Below are 18,264 nucleotides of genomic sequence, written 5' to 3'. Positions count from 1 at the left end.
GCAATGTGTCTAGGATTGTTACACTTGTAACAAACAAATTGGTTCTTCTCTCCATTATATTTCTCTCTGTCATTGGTTCTGTTCTAAGATCTTCCTCCTACATTACCTGTAGGGTTAGTATTCCTCAACATTCTACTATTTGAATTATTACCATCAAACATAGGTTTCTTATATTCTACCACTTTATGTTCATAACCATGATAATGATAACAATGGAAATTGTTAATGGGTTTAAAAGACTTACCTGCGCAATCTCTTTTCATGTGTCCAACTTCATTACATATGAAGAATCTAACTCTGAACTCGCGTCTTAATTCCTTGGGTGGTTCATCTTGCTTACGTTTATCAACTTGCTATGTTTTCTTAGCTTCATGTTCCGTTGATAATTTAATTAATTCTACCTACTTTGATACTTGAGGAGATGTGCTTGGTTCAACCTTACACATATTATATTCCTTAGGGGATTCAATAACTCAATTTGGTTCTCCTATAATTTCAACTTTGTTGTCGAATTTTTCTCCAATCAAATATCCAAGTCTCGTCTTATCATAAGGTGGTCTCTGGTGAAATGTTTGTTGATCTATCTTCTCACTACTGGAATAAAGTTTCTCCAAATGTTGTTTAGCTTGTTCCAATTATCCTTTCACAATGATATTATACATTTGTAATTTTTCTTACTTAATCTTGATAGTATCTAGTTCAGATGTAACTCAACTTAACTAGGATATAAGTTCTACAAACTCATTTTTTAGTTCAAGTTAATTTTTGCCACCATTTTTCTTAAACTCTTAAGTTCAAAAATTTTCAGTTTATGTTTCAAAATCTCATTTTCTTTCAAGAGATTTCCTACTTCATTATTGTCACTAATATGGGCAATTGATTCCTTGCCAGATTTTAGATCATCAATCTTGTCTTTCAGTTTACCTATGAAAGCTTATGCATCTTCATTTCTATCTTTAAACTTATCTCTTTCTTCAATAAGAAGGTCAATATACTCAAGACCTTCTTCAAGGTTTTTCTTCAACTATTCCATATCTATAGGTATCTTACTCAAGCTGTTAAATTTCTTCTGAGTAACTAGGCCCTAATACCGAATATTAGAAATAAATAATACTGAGAGGAATGGGGAGTATTCTACAAACTTTTGTCCCGAACTGAATATTGTAAATTACTTTATAATTTGCAAATGAAATTAAACCAACAATGTTGAACAGTAAATATAACCGTGCACATAGAGAATTCATAACACCATTATTTTTTATCAAACAAACCCTGGCCAAGAGAAAACCCTAGTGGGGATGATAACCACTAGATGATTCACTAAATAATAGGATCTTGTTAAGCATATTGACCCTGTTACAAGTCTATGAAGTACACTAACCTAACATGCAATTATATAATTTAGTGCTTCATGAGAATAGATATACATACAATGCTTTCTATCTGATGTGGTATGCACTATCTCATCATACATCAGATGTAGTTCGCATATCATTTCATCAATCACAAATCTCGGATAGATTATATATATGTCACATAGTTCATCATATATCGTACACTTATCTTTCTAAGATAAGATCTCTACTTATACCTCTTATATTCATAATTCACTACTTAGTCGGCCTTCATGCTTTTACACTCTTGGCATAATATAAAATAACTTATAGAATAATATTCACATAGTCAACTCATCATGACTTAGCAATTGTTTTGTCAGCAAAATAATTCTCAAGTCATACAATCTATTATTTGCTAAGCTTGGTTCTGCTCTAATAAATATCATACTAGCATTTCAATCATATATTCCATTGTATTGTCTGTACACACCTGCGCAGTATTGTGCATCATCATGACACTGTCATAGAGGTTTCCTCAACTATACATAAGCTAACTCTTAATGATCCATCTGTAAACATCACATCTGCTCTCTATGTTGCTGCCAACTATCTAACACTTAGACAATACTATAGCACCAAATGCATAAACTAAATGCTGAATTGTAATGCTTGTTCAATTCATTTCAACCAATGTAATTGAGGATTTTGTGCAAAGGAAATATGGCATTGATGAGATCCTTTATTAACTTGGGGTCTTCTCATTACATTCTCCATTTCAATTGTGTTGATGCCTTTTGTTTGTATTAAATTATTGGCATAAGAAATGATTGCTGTTATTGAATCATTTAGATCAAATTTTTAGTATGCCATGTTGCCCCACATTTGGTTATTCAATATGCAATCAGATAAGGCAAGATCAATAAATAGCTTGGCATGGAAATATCATGGGCAGGAAGTGATGGTACTAGGAGGTGGGAATTTATTATCAACATGTTCAAGTGCCGACAAAGCAAGAGAGCAGGAAGGGCAGGGGTTTTTTAGTCCCACTTCCTCAATAAAGTAATTTAGTTACTTTTGAAAAGATATAGCCTAAAAGTAAATACCAATTTTATAAATTAAATTTTTGGGTAGTGTGATCTAAGGGTATTTGATGATGTAATTTAAGGGTTGAGTAGGCTCTACACTAATTACAATTCAGTCACAAAATACATAGGGGAAAGGTCTCATAGTTGATTTAAAAAATAACCCAATAATTTGTAATAAATATAAAATAAAAATTAAGAAAACTAAAAAATTGTCCTAACACTACATATTGACCTCACGGTCAAATTAGTAATTTTTTGTCTGTAATTTCACTTTTGCCCAATATAGATAAATTTATCATCAAATTTTACCAAAACAATCATCCAAATGCAATGGAGATGTGAGATCTTTATCTCTATTCTTGCATAAACTTTTGCATCTTTGGATATGAATTGTGACCCTCCAAAATTGAAACAAATGGATCTTAACGGGCAAAAGAATTATGCACACATGACTCTAATAGTAGTGATATCACTCTGAAAATATGTACAAATTTTAGGCAAAGAATAAAAATATCAAAATATAGAAGTTTAATTTATAGTAGAAGACTGATAGCAAAAAAAATATGATCAATAATGCAGTGAATTAAAATTCTTCCTCATTTACAATGAAGATATACAAAAATTTATAGGCAATAAATTATAGCTAGTTGTGATGCAAGAGATAACCTATCAACTAGAAAACGTGCAATTATATGTTTTCTGCTAGTGGATCATCATCCATTATGCATCAAAGTACATATGTAGCATCTACAACAATGAAAAAATGATAATGTGATAAGAGCACTAAAGGTGGATATCACACACAAGGAGGTATGAGATGAAAGTTAATTGTGTTAGTGCAAATTATTACAATTTACATTTTACTTAAGTTTACTTAAGATAAATGCATTTGTTTATTAGTTGTCCTCTAGGAGTTGTTGACAACATGGGAGTTTGTTCCTACCTAGTCATACTTATCTTCTCACTTACATGGAGGATAATCCACCTTTTGTGGACATATGTTGAGTTGTCATGCTTATCTCCTAGTGCTTTCTAGCTCAATTTAGAAGCTTCCTAGAGGCCTTTATAAACAGGATCTCCTAGTGTATTTGCATATTACATTGTACAATAATTTTCATTTTATCTAAAAATACAATTTTCTTATTTTCAATCTAAACCCTTACCTCTTCTTGTCTTTTTCTTTTCAGTGATAGGTTTTTTACGTGTAGGTGATTCAAGGGCTTGTGGATTTGATTTGCATATTTGCTCAAATCCAACATGGTATCAAAGTCAGATCTATTGAAGCTTGTTCAATATTTAGAGAAAAAGGAGAAAGAGGGTTTGACTTAATAGATCTGACTATTTTTTTGCTTTTTTTTTTTTTTTTTTTGAGGTGCGACGGTGGCGATTCATAAAAAATAACCATACAGGTTATTTTTAAACAACGATATCTCCCTCATACTGACTCATTTTTTCGACCAATTATTTTTGTTTTGAGGTAGAATTTCATGATCTACACATTGGTGTAGGAAGTTTGACATCTCTGTTCCTAGATTTTTCTGCAACTTGAAAATCCCATTTTTTGCACCTTGAAAGGCTTCATTCAAGCCCATATTGACACATATTTCAATACTATTTTTTTTAAAAGTGCATGATTTATTGTCTATTTTCCAGATCTAGAATCAATTTCGAGTAATATTGACCACTAATTTTTGGTGTTGAAGTAGAGGCTTCAGTTTCCTCCCTCTCTACATTTGGAATCCAGGTTCTTTTCTCAATTTTTGCGCTTTCTATAGCTGTTTCTTTGGTATTTAAGGGATATATTTATATATTGTAGGGGGTAGCATTGTAATTTACTTCAAAATAAGACCCTTTTTCTTCCGTCTTCTTCTATCAATGTCGGATCATTCTGTGACCCAGCTCACACTACACAATTATAACACCTGGAAAGCACAACTGACTAGGTTTCTCATCTCAAGAGTCTTATGCTCATGTCTGCATGAGAACCAACCTATTTTGCACTGCCCTTTTAAAGTTCTTCAGCACAAAAAAAAAATAGATGAAGCAATGGGATAGATTGCACTGAACATATCTGATAGTCTACTATTTCACTTGGATGGTTTGACCACTCCTTGGGCTATTTGGACCAAGTTTCATAACTTGTTTGGCACAATGAATGAATTTTGAGCATTTCAACTTGATGTAGAGTTGACCTCTTTCACACCTGATAGCCTTCCTACCACTAAAAACTTCATGATGAAGTTCAAATCTCTGCGTATAGTTTTGCAGGAATGTGGGAAAAACAAAATAGATAATGAGCGTATCTTTTTGATGCTCTCAAAGTTGCGAGGACAATATCAAATGTTTTCTTCCACTTTCTAATCCACTATAGATGCCTTGGGTAACAGAAAGCAGATGCCATCTTTTTGGACATTTTGTGATCGGTTGATGCAGGAACAGTCCAAGATCACTTCGATAGATTCACTCACAAGTTCACAATCACAGGCATTGCTTGTCAAGGATACACAGGAGCAAAAGTCGAAGTACATATCTGATTCGTCCTCTCAGCACTCTTCTGGTCCATACTCTTCTTCTAAGAAGAAGGAGAAAAAGAAGACTGAGACTCCTACCTATTCCTATTGTCAAAAAGGATCTCATGATGAGGCACATTGTTTTCAGAAGAGATTTGGCTATGAGAAATAGATTGCAGATTCGCAATCTCTTCTTCAGAAAAGTACTATTTCATCTTCATCCTCTTCTACCTCACAAGGGTCTTCCTTTCAGTCTTCTTCCATATCTTCAACCTCTACATTAGATCTTGGAAAGGATCATGCATTACAAGCATCCATTTCATACCCTTCACATATCCCTTGGATATTGGATTCAATTGCTTCTCACCATATGATGTCTTCTCAAGGTGTCTTCTCTACTCTTGAGCCTTCTCATATTCATCATATTCTCATGGGGAATAACACTACCCTACCAGACTGCAAGAAGGGTTCAATTCACATTTAGGATAGTATATTCAATGTTGTATTGTATGTTCCATCTCTTTCTGCAAACCTTCTCTCGATTTCTCAGATTACACGCAATGGATCAGGGAAGATAGTTGAGTTCACTACGGATTCAATCTTCATTCAAGATTGTACCACAGGAGGTTTTAGTGCTATATGAGCAGTTGATCCTTCCACCCATCTCTACACCTTCTCGCACTTTGGTCCACCATCTCCATTATCGAAGAACGACTATTCTCTTTCACATGAGCATCATGTGGTGCAGTCAGGATACTTAAACCTTTGCATTGTTCCTAAGATCCTTATTTTGACTTCCACACCACATCTAGTTGAGGTATTTTCTCTTCAGCAAGATTCTTCTCCAGTTCCTTTCATCGAGCCTCCAAGTGCACCTATTGTGGATTCTATAGTGGGCATTCATGAAAATGCCATCACACCTGCCTTCGAGATTCATTTTAAAGATCCTCATATTTTCTCCTATTGGCATCGGTTAAACCTTTCAGCTTTCAATCTCATTCAGGGATTCCCTTGTTTTGTTCCCTTGTTTCCTATGCATTGGAGTTTCATTGGTTTAATTCTTTCTGAAGGGGCTCCATTATTCTGGGGTGGCTTTGGTGTCTTTTCTATCTCTCATTGGGGCTGGTTGTACTTATGATTTCGTGAGTCTCTTGAGCCATTTTTGGTGGAAAATTTCCTTGGGTGGTCTTGTTGAGGCCTTCCTTCCTTCATGTTTTTTTTAGCATGTCTACACTTACCTCTTCTTGGGGGAGGGTTTTTCCCATGCGGTTTTCCCTCTTTATCCGTTTTCAAAGATTGCATTTTTTTGCATTTGTCCATAGGTACCTCACATGACATGGTTGCTCGAACTCATTATGCATTTAATCATAGCTTTTGTCAACTTAGTGCATTCCCCTAAGTTGCACTTAAGGGGGATGTTAGTGTAAATTATTAATATTTACACTTTACTTAAGTTTACTTAGGATAAATGCATTTATTTATTAGTTGTCATCTAAGAGTTGTTGACAACACAATAGTTTGTTCATACCTAGTCATACTTATCTTCTCACCAACGTAGAGGATAATCCACCTTTTGTGGACGTATGCTGAGTTCTCATGCTTATCTCCGAGCGCTTTCTAGCTCATTCTAGAAGCTTCCTAGAAGCCTTTATAATCAGGCTTTCCTAATGTATTTGCATATCATATTGTACAACAATTTACATTTTATCGAAGAATACAATTTTCTTATTTTCAGACCAAACCATTGCCTCTTCTTGTCTTTTTCTTCTCTGTGACAAGTTTTCTACATGCAGACGATTCAAGAGCTTGTGGATTTGATTTGCATATTTGCTCAAATCCAACAAATTGTAGGTGTCAAGTAGAGTTCTCCTACAACCTGAGTTAAAATTAAATCAAAACTCCTATGTCCCTACATTATATGTAATATGAAAATGAATTATCCTAAGAAAACTTTTGTAAGGGACACATATAAATAATTATTTACACCAACACCTATCCACAAAGAAATTACCCCAAAATTTATCAAGGCCTATGGAAATGTGAGAAAATATGAACGAAGAAATTATAAATTGTTGAGATTGTGAATGAGAACCATTCAACCCTTGAAATCACCAAAATAAGTTCTAATAAGTCCTAGAGCATCCAATTATTGGTACTAACTTATTAGGATGATTCAACTTTGAATTCAAAATTATTCAAATTATTTTTATTCAAATAAGTGTTATTATATTTCTTAAATTTCACTAAAAAGTACATTCATATCTTAGCTGATATTTTTCAAATTTATGTTGATCAATCTTTTAGTTATTTATCAAGTTAATAAAATAGAATGATAAAAAGATTCAAATTCAAATCAAGTTATATTTTTGTTTAACTAAGATTATTCAATTTGTTAAATTTTCAATGTGAAATGTTGTTCTTTTATCTAGTTTTTAAAATATATCTAGTGATTCTTCTTCCACTCAAGCAGCTTTTCTTCAAATTATCAAAGTTTCCCTTTTCTATCAATTAATTTCCCACATTATTATCTATTAACAATTCACATTTTTATAATAATATATAATATAGAGGTTTAATAAATAGAAAAAAGGATAACCAATGGAATACAAAGCTAAGTGCCAACTTTGTTTTTAAGACATAAGAGTGACCATAAAATTTATTTAAAAGAGATAAATGTTGGCAATTATTTTTTCTTCCATTTTAAGAAGCCTATCATCTTAAAAACTAAGTTTTATTAAAATAAATATGAAAAATATACGAAACTAATTATTTAACCATCTAGTTCTTGTTTTGTTTAATATTATTGAAATGCATGATCTAACTAAATCGATCATGTTTAATATTATTGAAATGCATGATTTAACTAAATCGATTATGAAACATACCTCTACATTGTCTGATAGCTCTATAGTGCTTCCAGCAGAAGTAAAATATTTCTGATAATTCTCGATCACTCTGTTCATGCTTTATCAAGGACTCGTTTTGGTCATGCACTTCTTTATAAAAGTTACAAATTGATAAATATTTTTCTAGGTTTAAAACTTTCAAGACTCTAATATAATCTGAATGTACTAAATAAAACGGAAAGGGTATTTATATAATTCTAATACAAATAGAAAAACGTATCATAGTTGTATTTTGTTCATTGTAAAATTAAAAATTAAAATGTACTATGTAGAAAATCATAACTCAATACCTTGTTAAGAACATAGTATCATGATTTAGCACTAATACTCAAAGTTGATGATGTAGACTAAGCCAATGTAATATAGTATAAAAAATTAATTCTATTAACAATATCTCAAAAGTTTTATATTTACTTGGTAGAGTTTTTCTTGAGAATATCTATTCTATCTTGACAAATTCAAATGAGCCTATTGCAAATTTTGGTATGATCCCTCAATGAATATTACCTATGGAAGGTTTGAGTGTATATTGTTGGCACCAAGATAAGGGGTTCCTAATGTGGATAGGGAGTATCTTATCTCCATGCAGTTGTCCTATACTATATACTAAATGTGTTAGGCCAATTTTTCTTGTCTACATGCTTAGCCTTTGTCTACTCTCTAAGTCCCTCATTATCAAATTTGTCTTCTATAATACCCTCCATTTGGAAATTTCATAAACTAGGTTCTACATACATCACTAATGTTTCTTATGGCTTTGGGTTGATCATGGAGTTGGGTCTATTGCATAAATCGAAATGTCACTATGGTAAAAAAAAATTCATTTATAGTTCTTACGTCATCTATGTGAAGTTAATTATGGAGGAAGGAAATTTTGATTGTAATTGATCCCTTTTGCTACTCATTGGTTGATCTCTCAATTCAAGGGTTTTTTACCTAGCCCCCATGAGCTAAATGCTTAGATTTTAATACTTTCGAAATCTCTCCTCTTTAGTAATGTTCATATTAACTTTGTGGAAAAACAATTATTGCAAAATTTTAGAATGCTAAGGATAGAAATAAAATTTTGTCTGAAGGCCATTTTAGTTGGGAGAATAGTTTCATTTTATGCTGAAACAATGGTATTCTTATTCTGACCATTATTCTAAAATATTTGACAAGATTTTGATTTAGGTTCAGTCTTCTTATCTCCGACTTCATCTCGACGGTTATGTATTTTTTTATGAAGTGGTAAATACTATGAATAACAATGCACAATATATAACTGAGAGAGTAGTGAATCGGTTGTGAATAATTTAAAAGATTAAACCATTCATCACATATCTAATTTGTAAGCTTAAAGAAAATACAAAGAGAGTAGCACCATAACACATAACACATAACACTAGATTATTTCTCCTCAAAACCTTGTTAGGGGGAAAACTACTATGGGGATCAAAGTAACTAGATGATGTACTTGTTGGTATAACTTATGAAATAATGATATGATATATTTGGACTTGTTATGTTAAATATTTGGTTGCATGATGATGAGTTTATTAGTATGGATATTGAAGTTATGTCAAAGGGAGTGATTGTTAGCATGTTTAGAGAGATGATTGAGTAGTTAGCATTGAATTGGTTGTCAATTATGTGTTGTATTCCTAAATATCTTTTTCATTGATGTCAAAATATATATTTTTGGTTAACAAAGTTAGAATTATAGTAGAATATTTTTAAACAAGGTCAGTAAGTAAAGAGTTAAATACTACGAGCTTAGAATCATGTTGTGGACGTGTCTAGATGTTATGTCTTGTAAGAAAATAAAGTTCACCAAGATAACTAAGAGGGGGGAGGGGATTAATCAATTATCATATTAAATTAACTCTCAATATCCTTATTAATTCCAAAACATGTAAACAATAGAAGCAATAAATGCATAAAGATAATCATACACAATAACACCATATTTCATAACTAGGAAAGCCTTCATTCAAGGGAAAACATCGGTTGGTATGATACCAACAAAATGATGTACTCATATATAAATTCCTTGTTAGAGGATGGACTGTATGAGGAGACTTTGAATCCCTATTAGGAGATTGCTACTCTATTAGCAGTTGTGCTAATCCTACTAGTAGTTGTGCCAACCCTATTAGAAGTTGATGCGAAGACAAAAGGACCCACTATCCCAACAACTTCAAGGGCAAGACGACCAAAATTTTTGTCTTACTGGCCTTAGTACTATTTTTCTCAAAATAATACCAATACACAATTGTTCTACAATAACTTCTTTGCAAGATACAATCTCTTTGCAACTGCACAAAATGCTTCTCTAATAAAAAGATATTTAATATTAGGTTCATTGGATTTCACATATAAATTCACATACTCATAGTATACACAATGCTACACTTTACTCCAAGGAAATAATATTTCCTTTATAAGAAATCCTAAAACATATTATTGAGTCATCCCTAAGGCTTTCCAAATTTAAAATAATAATATAGGACCATCTTCAAATATTTCAATGTGTGTTGCATTAGAATATTAGAACTTTTTCAAAATAACAACCAAAATATTCGCTTACAGTATTCATAACTCTTCACACATGTAAAATGTTACTGTGCTTACTTAACCATGTCATCTTCAACATGTCTTTTTCCAAAAAGAGGTGAAACCTTGGCTAATAGATTATTGTGCAACTACTTTTTGTAGATTAGCATAGGATTCTAGAATGGAAGCTTATAATAGCCCATAGGGTCAATTGTTAGCTCCTTATGGTCTCTAGAAGTGGACCCATCCAAAAATGCAATTTGTAGTTATCTCTACTCGATCATATATAATAAAGTGCAATACAATAATATAATACGAGGTTCATTGAGCTCAAGGGTTAGAGCTCAATGCCTAGAGCCTATGAGGGTTGTTAAAAGTGCCTATGTAGGTAAGGCCTGTAAGTTTTCTAAGATAGTTTTAGGTGATAGTCACAACTCTTTCTTGTAGATTGTTGCAAGGAAGGCACCCGTGAGGGTTTGTGTATTGTAATTTTGTAATTTTGCATTTGCGTCAAAAATAAGAAGCCCATATTGTGTTCTCTCAATATGTGTTGTTCTCTATTATTGTTGTTTGTCATTTTATTAAGGGGGTTGCCTTTCATCAAGTGGCATCAGAGAAGGAGTTCATAAGTGTGTAAATAGATCGCCAATTGGAAGGAATTTTGCACTAAGATCATGGTTGGGCTAAGAATATGGACAGATCTTTGATTGTGAGGTAGTTGGAACTAGGGTTTTAAGGGAAGTGTAAAATGACCTTCAGAAAGAGAGCATGGTTGAGGAGTCATACGTGTTAGACCTGAGAGTTTTAGAGCCCTCCAAAGATAGATGTGAGCATTAGAAGAACAAACGCATAGAGGAACAAATCTCTCCATAATAGATGAATGCAAGGATAAAGAAGAAGAAGAAGAAAATGTTGAAGAAGAGGCAGTTCTGAACCAAAAACAAGAGAGTTTATTTAGGGTCATTTCTAAGATTGGAAAAAGACATAATTTTGAAGTTCTCACATTTTTGGGATATCTTAACCCTAAGGAGTTGATTGATTGGATCAATGAATTTGAGGAATACGTCGAGTATAAACATATTGAGGATCCAGATAGAGTCAAATTTGCAAAGGCCAAACTAAAGGGTCATACGAAAATCTAGTGGCAGGCAGTCTAATTAGAATGAAATAGAAGATGAAAGGATAATATCACTGTTGAAAATAAGATTGTTTGTAGTATGGAATCATGGAATAATCATTATATATAGCACCTAGAGAAAGGTTGAGTTATTTGGCATATAAAATGAGTATTAAGATCAAGTAAGACATGGATCATATATTGTATTGTTTACTTATTTAAAGCTAAAGTTGATAGATACACTAGCTAAGTCTAGAACAACATAGAATAAAAATTGTCTGCTAATCTTGATTGAGTAAATAGTTGGTGCCGAGCAATGTTAGTGCAAGTTGAGCAGAAAATTAGTTGTTGCCGAGTAAAGTGAAGTTACAGTGCATGCTAAGTGAACTTAGTATGTGTGGAGAAAATTCTAATATGTGTCGAGTTAAAGTAAGAGACTATTAGTAGATGCCGAGCAACACAGTCTCTACCAAGCATCAAAGGCTAGTTATTGGGCTAAGTGATAGCATTATGATAAAAATTGTGGATCTATTGAATTTGAGCTGACAAAGTTGATTTCTTGGATTGTATGAAGCATGTGGAAGATAACCTTGATGAGTTGAAGGCACAAAATTCAAGATAAAAAATTTTGAGGAGAATTCAAGGAGGACTGTGGAAGAAGTTTCTAGAGGAAATTAAATGGAAAATCTAGAAGATTTAATGAATTTGATCTAATCCTAAAATGGAAGATTATGGTTGAGAGGCCTAAATTCTCTTTATAAAGAGATACAAGGCTTCAAGCAACAGTTGGCATGTGCGAGAACCCAAGGAAGACAAGGAGTCTAGGTTGTTTCCTCATATGGTTGCCTAATAGAAGAGTCTACAATTGACATGAAAAGCAAGAAGGCTTAAGAAGATGAATGTTTGAAGAGTGAAAAAGCTATTAGAGTTGAAGTGAATGAAGCCAAGTAGAATAGAGGATTGAAACTAAGATCTATTATCTTGAAGTGAATTGTGATTTATTATCAAATCAATGCCTACTATTCCTTTCTAATCATTGTATCGGTCTAGGATAAATCCTTTGAACCTAACAGTCATTTGTAAATCTTTTAACTGGGTGACATTCTAATGGAATTTTCTAGTCCTCTAAAAAGGCTCACTCCTAACAGGGTGATTGAAACCCTTTAACCAGGTCACATTTCACAGTTGTGTATTCTAACCTTTAAAAAAGTTGGCCTTTCTTAAGGCATCACTACAATAGAGTGAGAATTAGTAGCATGTTACTAGTGGTTTTTCCCAAATTGGGCTTCTACGTAGATCCTTGTGTCAATATTGTCAATGGTTTTGTTATGTTTCCTGATTACATTTCTACAAAGTAATTCTAACCTAGGATAGTAACCTGCAAGTTAAAGCATTGGATGATCTAATGGATGCATGAAAGATACATGATAAGGATATATACGTATGACTTTTATTAAGTGTTAAAAAGTTTTATAGGGACATTAGGAGCTTGGATAAAAGATTTACCCCCCTTCCCCCCCCTCTCTGAATTATTCTAAAGTATTTCAACAATTGTGAGATGGGGCTGGAGGATAGCCAAATTAAAGCACCAACTTAGTCTTATGGATTATGAGCTTGATCTATTAAAGATAATGCAAGTGTTGAAGCAAGTGGGAAGATCTTCTCAAGAGAAAGCTGAAGATTTCTACCGAGTTCTCATTTGAATAGTTGATAAAAAACCTAACAAGTAGAAGGTAAACCGTTACCTTAATGGGTTGAGGCCAAGCATTCAAGGGGAATTAAGACTGCTTTGAATAAACAATATTGAAGAGATACTAATTTTCCCCAATTTTCCCCAACATTTGAGGAAAATTTGAACAAGAAGGTGGATGAACAAAACATCATAAGAGGTCATAACGGAAGATCTGGCAGATTGTCTTATGGAGGCTAGCAGTAGCATTCTAAACCAAAGGGGAAATAATACAATTTTTCCATGATTAGAACAATACAGATAAGAGAGGAAGAGGAAGAGGGAAAGGATCTGGAAGACAGGTTTCTATAGAAAAAAATTTCACTACACAGAAGAAGGGCATGTAGTATTTCAGTGTTCCCAGTGCCAACAAATGAAGGATAAGAGAACCGAAGGCAAGAGAAAAGTATTGTGTTCATAAAAATACTAAATCATCACATTGTAATGATGTATAAAGAGAAGTCCAAGTCAACATAATAGTATACTAAGTGGTGATAAAGGAGTTTATTTTGCACAAGGTGCAAATGTGAAGATAAGTGTTGTGACATTATCATCGATGGAGCTAGTACAAATAAAATGATGTCAAACAAGATGGTCATGAAGTGAAAGCTACAATCGAAGAAACACACATGTTCATATCGTATTTCTTGTGTACAGGATGACCAAAGGTAATGGTCAATGAGCGGTACCAAGTAAAGTTCAAGATTGAAAGCTACCAGCATGAGGTACATTGTGATATTGTACCTATGGACATATATCATATCTTGTCAGGTAGGTTATGTGTACTTTGTGAAGGAGTTGGCATAGTTAGGATTTTTAGTATTAGCAAAAGGTTTGAAAATGGACCCTGAAAAATTAAAGGCTTTCTTCAAATGGCCTACTCTAAGGAGTGCAACAAAAGTAAGATCATTTCATGGATTGGCTAGTTTGTATAGAAAGCTTAACAAAGGCTTTCGCAGTATTCACGGACCTTTGACTAAAAAATGAGGGGATAGGAAAGAATTTTACTGTGTTGTAGTAGCATATAAGAGTTTTAATATTTTGAAACAAAACGTTACAAAGCATTATCTTTTAACGCATCGAGAATTTAATAAGGTGTTTGAAGTAGAATATGATGCTAGTGGTACTACAACAATAGAAGTTGTTTTGAGCCAAGAAGGTAGACATGTTTTTACTTTCACTAAGAAATTGAATGATGTCAAAAGAAAGCAGTGTGTTTATAATCAAGAATTATATGTTAATTTCAGGTATTGAGGAAATGGAGACATTGTCTTCTTCCTAAATAAATTTTTTGTATACTCATCTTCAAGATTTGGAATATTTAAATATTTAAGGAAAATTGAATCAAAGAAATTTCAAATGGGTTGAGTTTTTGCGAAGTTATACATTTATTCTGAAACACAAGAGTGGAAAGTCTAACAGAGTTACAGATGCTCCTAGTAGACGAAGAGTTTTGCAACCAGAAATGCAAATTGAGGTGGTTGGGTTAAAGGAACTCAAGAATTTGTATCCAGAGGATTTTGATTTTTGTGAGGCTTGGAAACCTTCTAGAAAACTTGCTACACTTGACAGGACAAAGTAGTTGGAATTCATAATCTAATAAGATGGTATGATATGTTATTCAAAATAAATTAATCGTCCATTCACAGAAGTTCTATGAGGGAGAATCTCGTCAAGCAGAAGCATAGTGAAGGATTGGTAGAATACTTTGGTAGAGACAAGACCATTTCTTTGGTTGTAGAGACTTATTATTCGGCACAGTTATACCAAGAAGTGAAGAAGTTTGTGCAGTGTTCTACAGTATGTTAGCTAGTGAAAGGAGTGAAGAAAAATATAGGGTTATATCAACCATTACATGTACCTGAGAAGCCATGGGAAGATATTAGAAAGGCATTCACTCTTGGTTTACCAAGGAAACATCATGAGCATGATTCAATATTTGTGTTGGTTGACGGATTTTCAAAAAAGGTACCTCTCATTTCCTACAACAAGTCTAGTGATCTTGTTCATATGACATAGTTATTTTTCAAAGAATTGATGAGAGTTCTACATGGTCTAGCAAATAATATAGTTACTAGTCGAGAACCTAAGTTTATTGGGTATTTCTGGCATATATTATGGAAGAAATTAAAGAAACATTTGAAGTTTTGTTCATCCCATCATGTACAAACTATTAGACAAACAAAAGTTGTGAACTGGAGTTTAGGGAATTTTTTGAGAGGCTTGTTTCAAAATAAATCAAAAGGTTGAGATTTGATTTTACCACAGGTAGAATTTACATATAATAATTCTATCAACAAGAGCATATTGGAACATCACCATTCCAAATTCTATATGGGAGTAGTCCTAGAAATGCTATTCAATTAAGGTCGTTGGATAAAGGACAAATAAGTAGTGCTGAAGTAAAATTTTGTATTGAACATTTGAAGAACATCAATGAGAAGGTGATAAAGCACATTACACATATAATTACATAGTATAAAGCTAAGCCAAATGTGAAACAAGAGGTATAAGGAATTGTATATTGGTGATGAAGTCACGGTGTAGCTAAGAAACAAGAGATTTCTACTAGGAACATATAATAAGAAGAATGTGAAGAAGTTTGGACCATGCACAATAGTGAAGATGCATGATTCCTGAAATGCCTATCAAGTAGAGTTGCATGTTGACCTAGATAATTCACTTGTGTTTTACATTTCAGATTTGAAAGAATATTATAAGGGAGGTGATGAAGTTGAAGTTGTAGAAGCACAATGGAGTGTTCTGGTATCTACTTCAGCTACATAAGAGATTGAGGAGATATTGGACAGTTATGACAGAAGAAGCACAAGGAACAGAACATATGAGGAATATCTAATCAAATGGCAAGGGAGGAAAATGTAGGATTCATCATGGCCACCACAGGAGGAGGTTGAGTATCTTAGTTTTCCTCTGATTACCTAAGATGTGACAAGGTCACTTTTCAAATAACCTTGTGTACCTATTGCAAAGGTATCTTGTGTGCATAAACAATCTTGCATAACCCAAAAATATTTCTATTTCTGGTTTCCCAATTTTTTTGTTTTACATAAAGGCTATTCTTGTACAAAGTTTTTGTCTGAGGAAACTTAGTATTTAGTAAGTTGATATTTTGTGCTCAGATGGTTCTAATCTCATATATGGACATTCTTCTTTCATATATCAGCCTTGTGGATGAGTTTTATTGTTATATCATATGTATTGGTGCAATTATTATAGATTTTTTGGATGAATTTAGGCTATCAAAACTTTATGTCCAGTGATTAAGGCCTAAATGACTTTGAAGCAATACAAAACCATGACCAATAGATGCTTGAACAAATGATCATTGTAGTTTGCTAACAGAGGATTCCAAAAATGGGATTATAATAGCCCATCAGGTCAATCGTTTGTTGTTATGGTCATTAGCAGTGGACCCATCCAAAAATGTCATTTGTAAATTATCTTGAGTCAATCATATGTAATAAAGTGTAATTGAATAATATAATATGAGGTTGGTCGGCCTCAAGGTTTAGAGTTTAGTGTCTAGAACCTTCTCAGATGATTAAAAGTGCCTATATAAGAAGGGCTTGTAGGTTATCTAGGAAAATTATAGGTTATAGTCGCAGCTCTTTCTTGGAGACTATTATAAGGAAGACACCCATGTGTGTTTCCATATTATAATTTTGTAATTCCTCATTTGCGGCAATATTCAGTAGCCCATATTTTGTTCTCTCAATTTTTTTTTGTTCTCTTCTTCAATTGTTCTTTGTGCAGCCTCAACCTATGTCTATTGTTTTGCCAATATGATAGAATAATTAGTAGGTCAACATCAATGACAAAGATAGTCATGAATACAACAAACAACCTTTGGATCATGTCTCCAACATTGCTATAATATTCGCCCATAGGCATACAATTAGTCAACATGCTAACAAGATAGGTTATGGCAAATAGCTTATAAGTAAATCAATTATATTTTTTAAGCAAGATGGAATTTGGCTTAAAGTTCCTTTGATGCAGGAGCACCTAGTCCAATTTTTCATTTTTTGTTTGGTAGTTGGTTTCATTTTTTGCTTGTACTAACTCTAACCAAGTCAAGGATGTGAGTGAGTTAGTATTTGTTAAGTAGATGTTTTTGGTGTATTGATGAGTCTTAATTTGTGTTAAGGGGCATAGGTCTAGGACCTTGAGAAGTTTTAAAGTGTGCATTTAATTCACCTTGTCGTCTATGGTGTTATTTTACTCTCTTGTATGGCTAAGGACTCCTAGCATGTCATTTGGAAGTAGGAAGTGAATAGGTGTCAAAAGATGTCAAGTTGAGCAACAAGTGGCAAAAGTAATCAAACTTGCAAAATTGGCCTAAATAATGCATATTGATGTTCTAGGGGCACAAACATGTTTAGACATCATTTTTTGTTCTATCTAGACAGGTCAGGAGGTTTGAGAGAGAGAGAGAGAGAGAGAGAGACAGAGAGAGAGAGAGAGAGAGAGAGAGAGAGAGAGAGAGAGAAGCTGCTCAAAGAAGTCAAAAGCTGTCAAGATTGTGCAACTTCTTGAAAAGTTCCTTCACAATTTTTTAGTAGGAAAACTGGAAATTGCAAAGTAGAACTTATTGGTTATGGAAACCATGACCAACCTCTTTGGGATCATATAAAAACACCATTCAAACACATCCCAAGCATCAGGAAATGTAAGAAGCAAGATTGCGAAAGTGAATGCATGTTTTTCCACTTGAAACTAAGATAGTTTGTGCAATTTCAATTATTTGTACCAATAGATGGATTGAGGAATTCAATTGGTGTTGGATTTGTGTTTCTTATGTTTCCAGGTAATTTTATCATCAACTTGTTACATTTTAAGCATCCATCTAATTAGGTTTTGAAATTATTTTCCAATTAGACAGTCTGTTGTTTCAATTTTGGCTTTTGAGCATTAATGACCTTCCCATGAATTCCTACTGTGAGTTCTTCATCATTTCAGAGGACATGGTAGCAGAACTTATTTACATATTGTATAGTAGATTTGGGGCCCTAGAAAGCATGCCA

General features: G+C 33.2%; 1 protein-coding gene across 2 annotated transcripts in view; it reads right to left on the bottom strand.

Annotated features, from left to right (window-relative positions):
- LOC149564744 (MADS-box protein AGL42-like) overlaps positions 1-18,264 on the bottom strand; it is a 202,916-nt gene that overhangs the window by 128,677 nt on the left and 55,975 nt on the right. The window contains exon 2 of one of the 2 annotated variants that reach the window (XM_089816945.1): positions 7,818-7,896. The exons of the other annotated variant lie outside the window; for it this stretch is intronic. Within the exon in view, the coding sequence (XP_089673071.1) occupies positions 7,818-7,896 (79 nt within the window). The remainder of the gene's footprint in view (positions 1-7,817; positions 7,897-18,264) is intronic. 2 annotated transcript variants of the gene reach the window in all.

Source organism: Cupressus sempervirens, chromosome 3 (assembly GCF_028749045.1).
Source record: "Cupressus sempervirens isolate cs-2001-9-10 chromosome 3, ASM2874904v1, whole genome shotgun sequence".
NCBI lineage: Eukaryota > Viridiplantae > Streptophyta > Pinopsida > Cupressales > Cupressaceae > Cupressus > Cupressus sempervirens.
The sequence above is the reverse complement of the archived record's forward strand: the minus strand, read 5'-3'. Positions and strand labels throughout refer to the sequence as shown.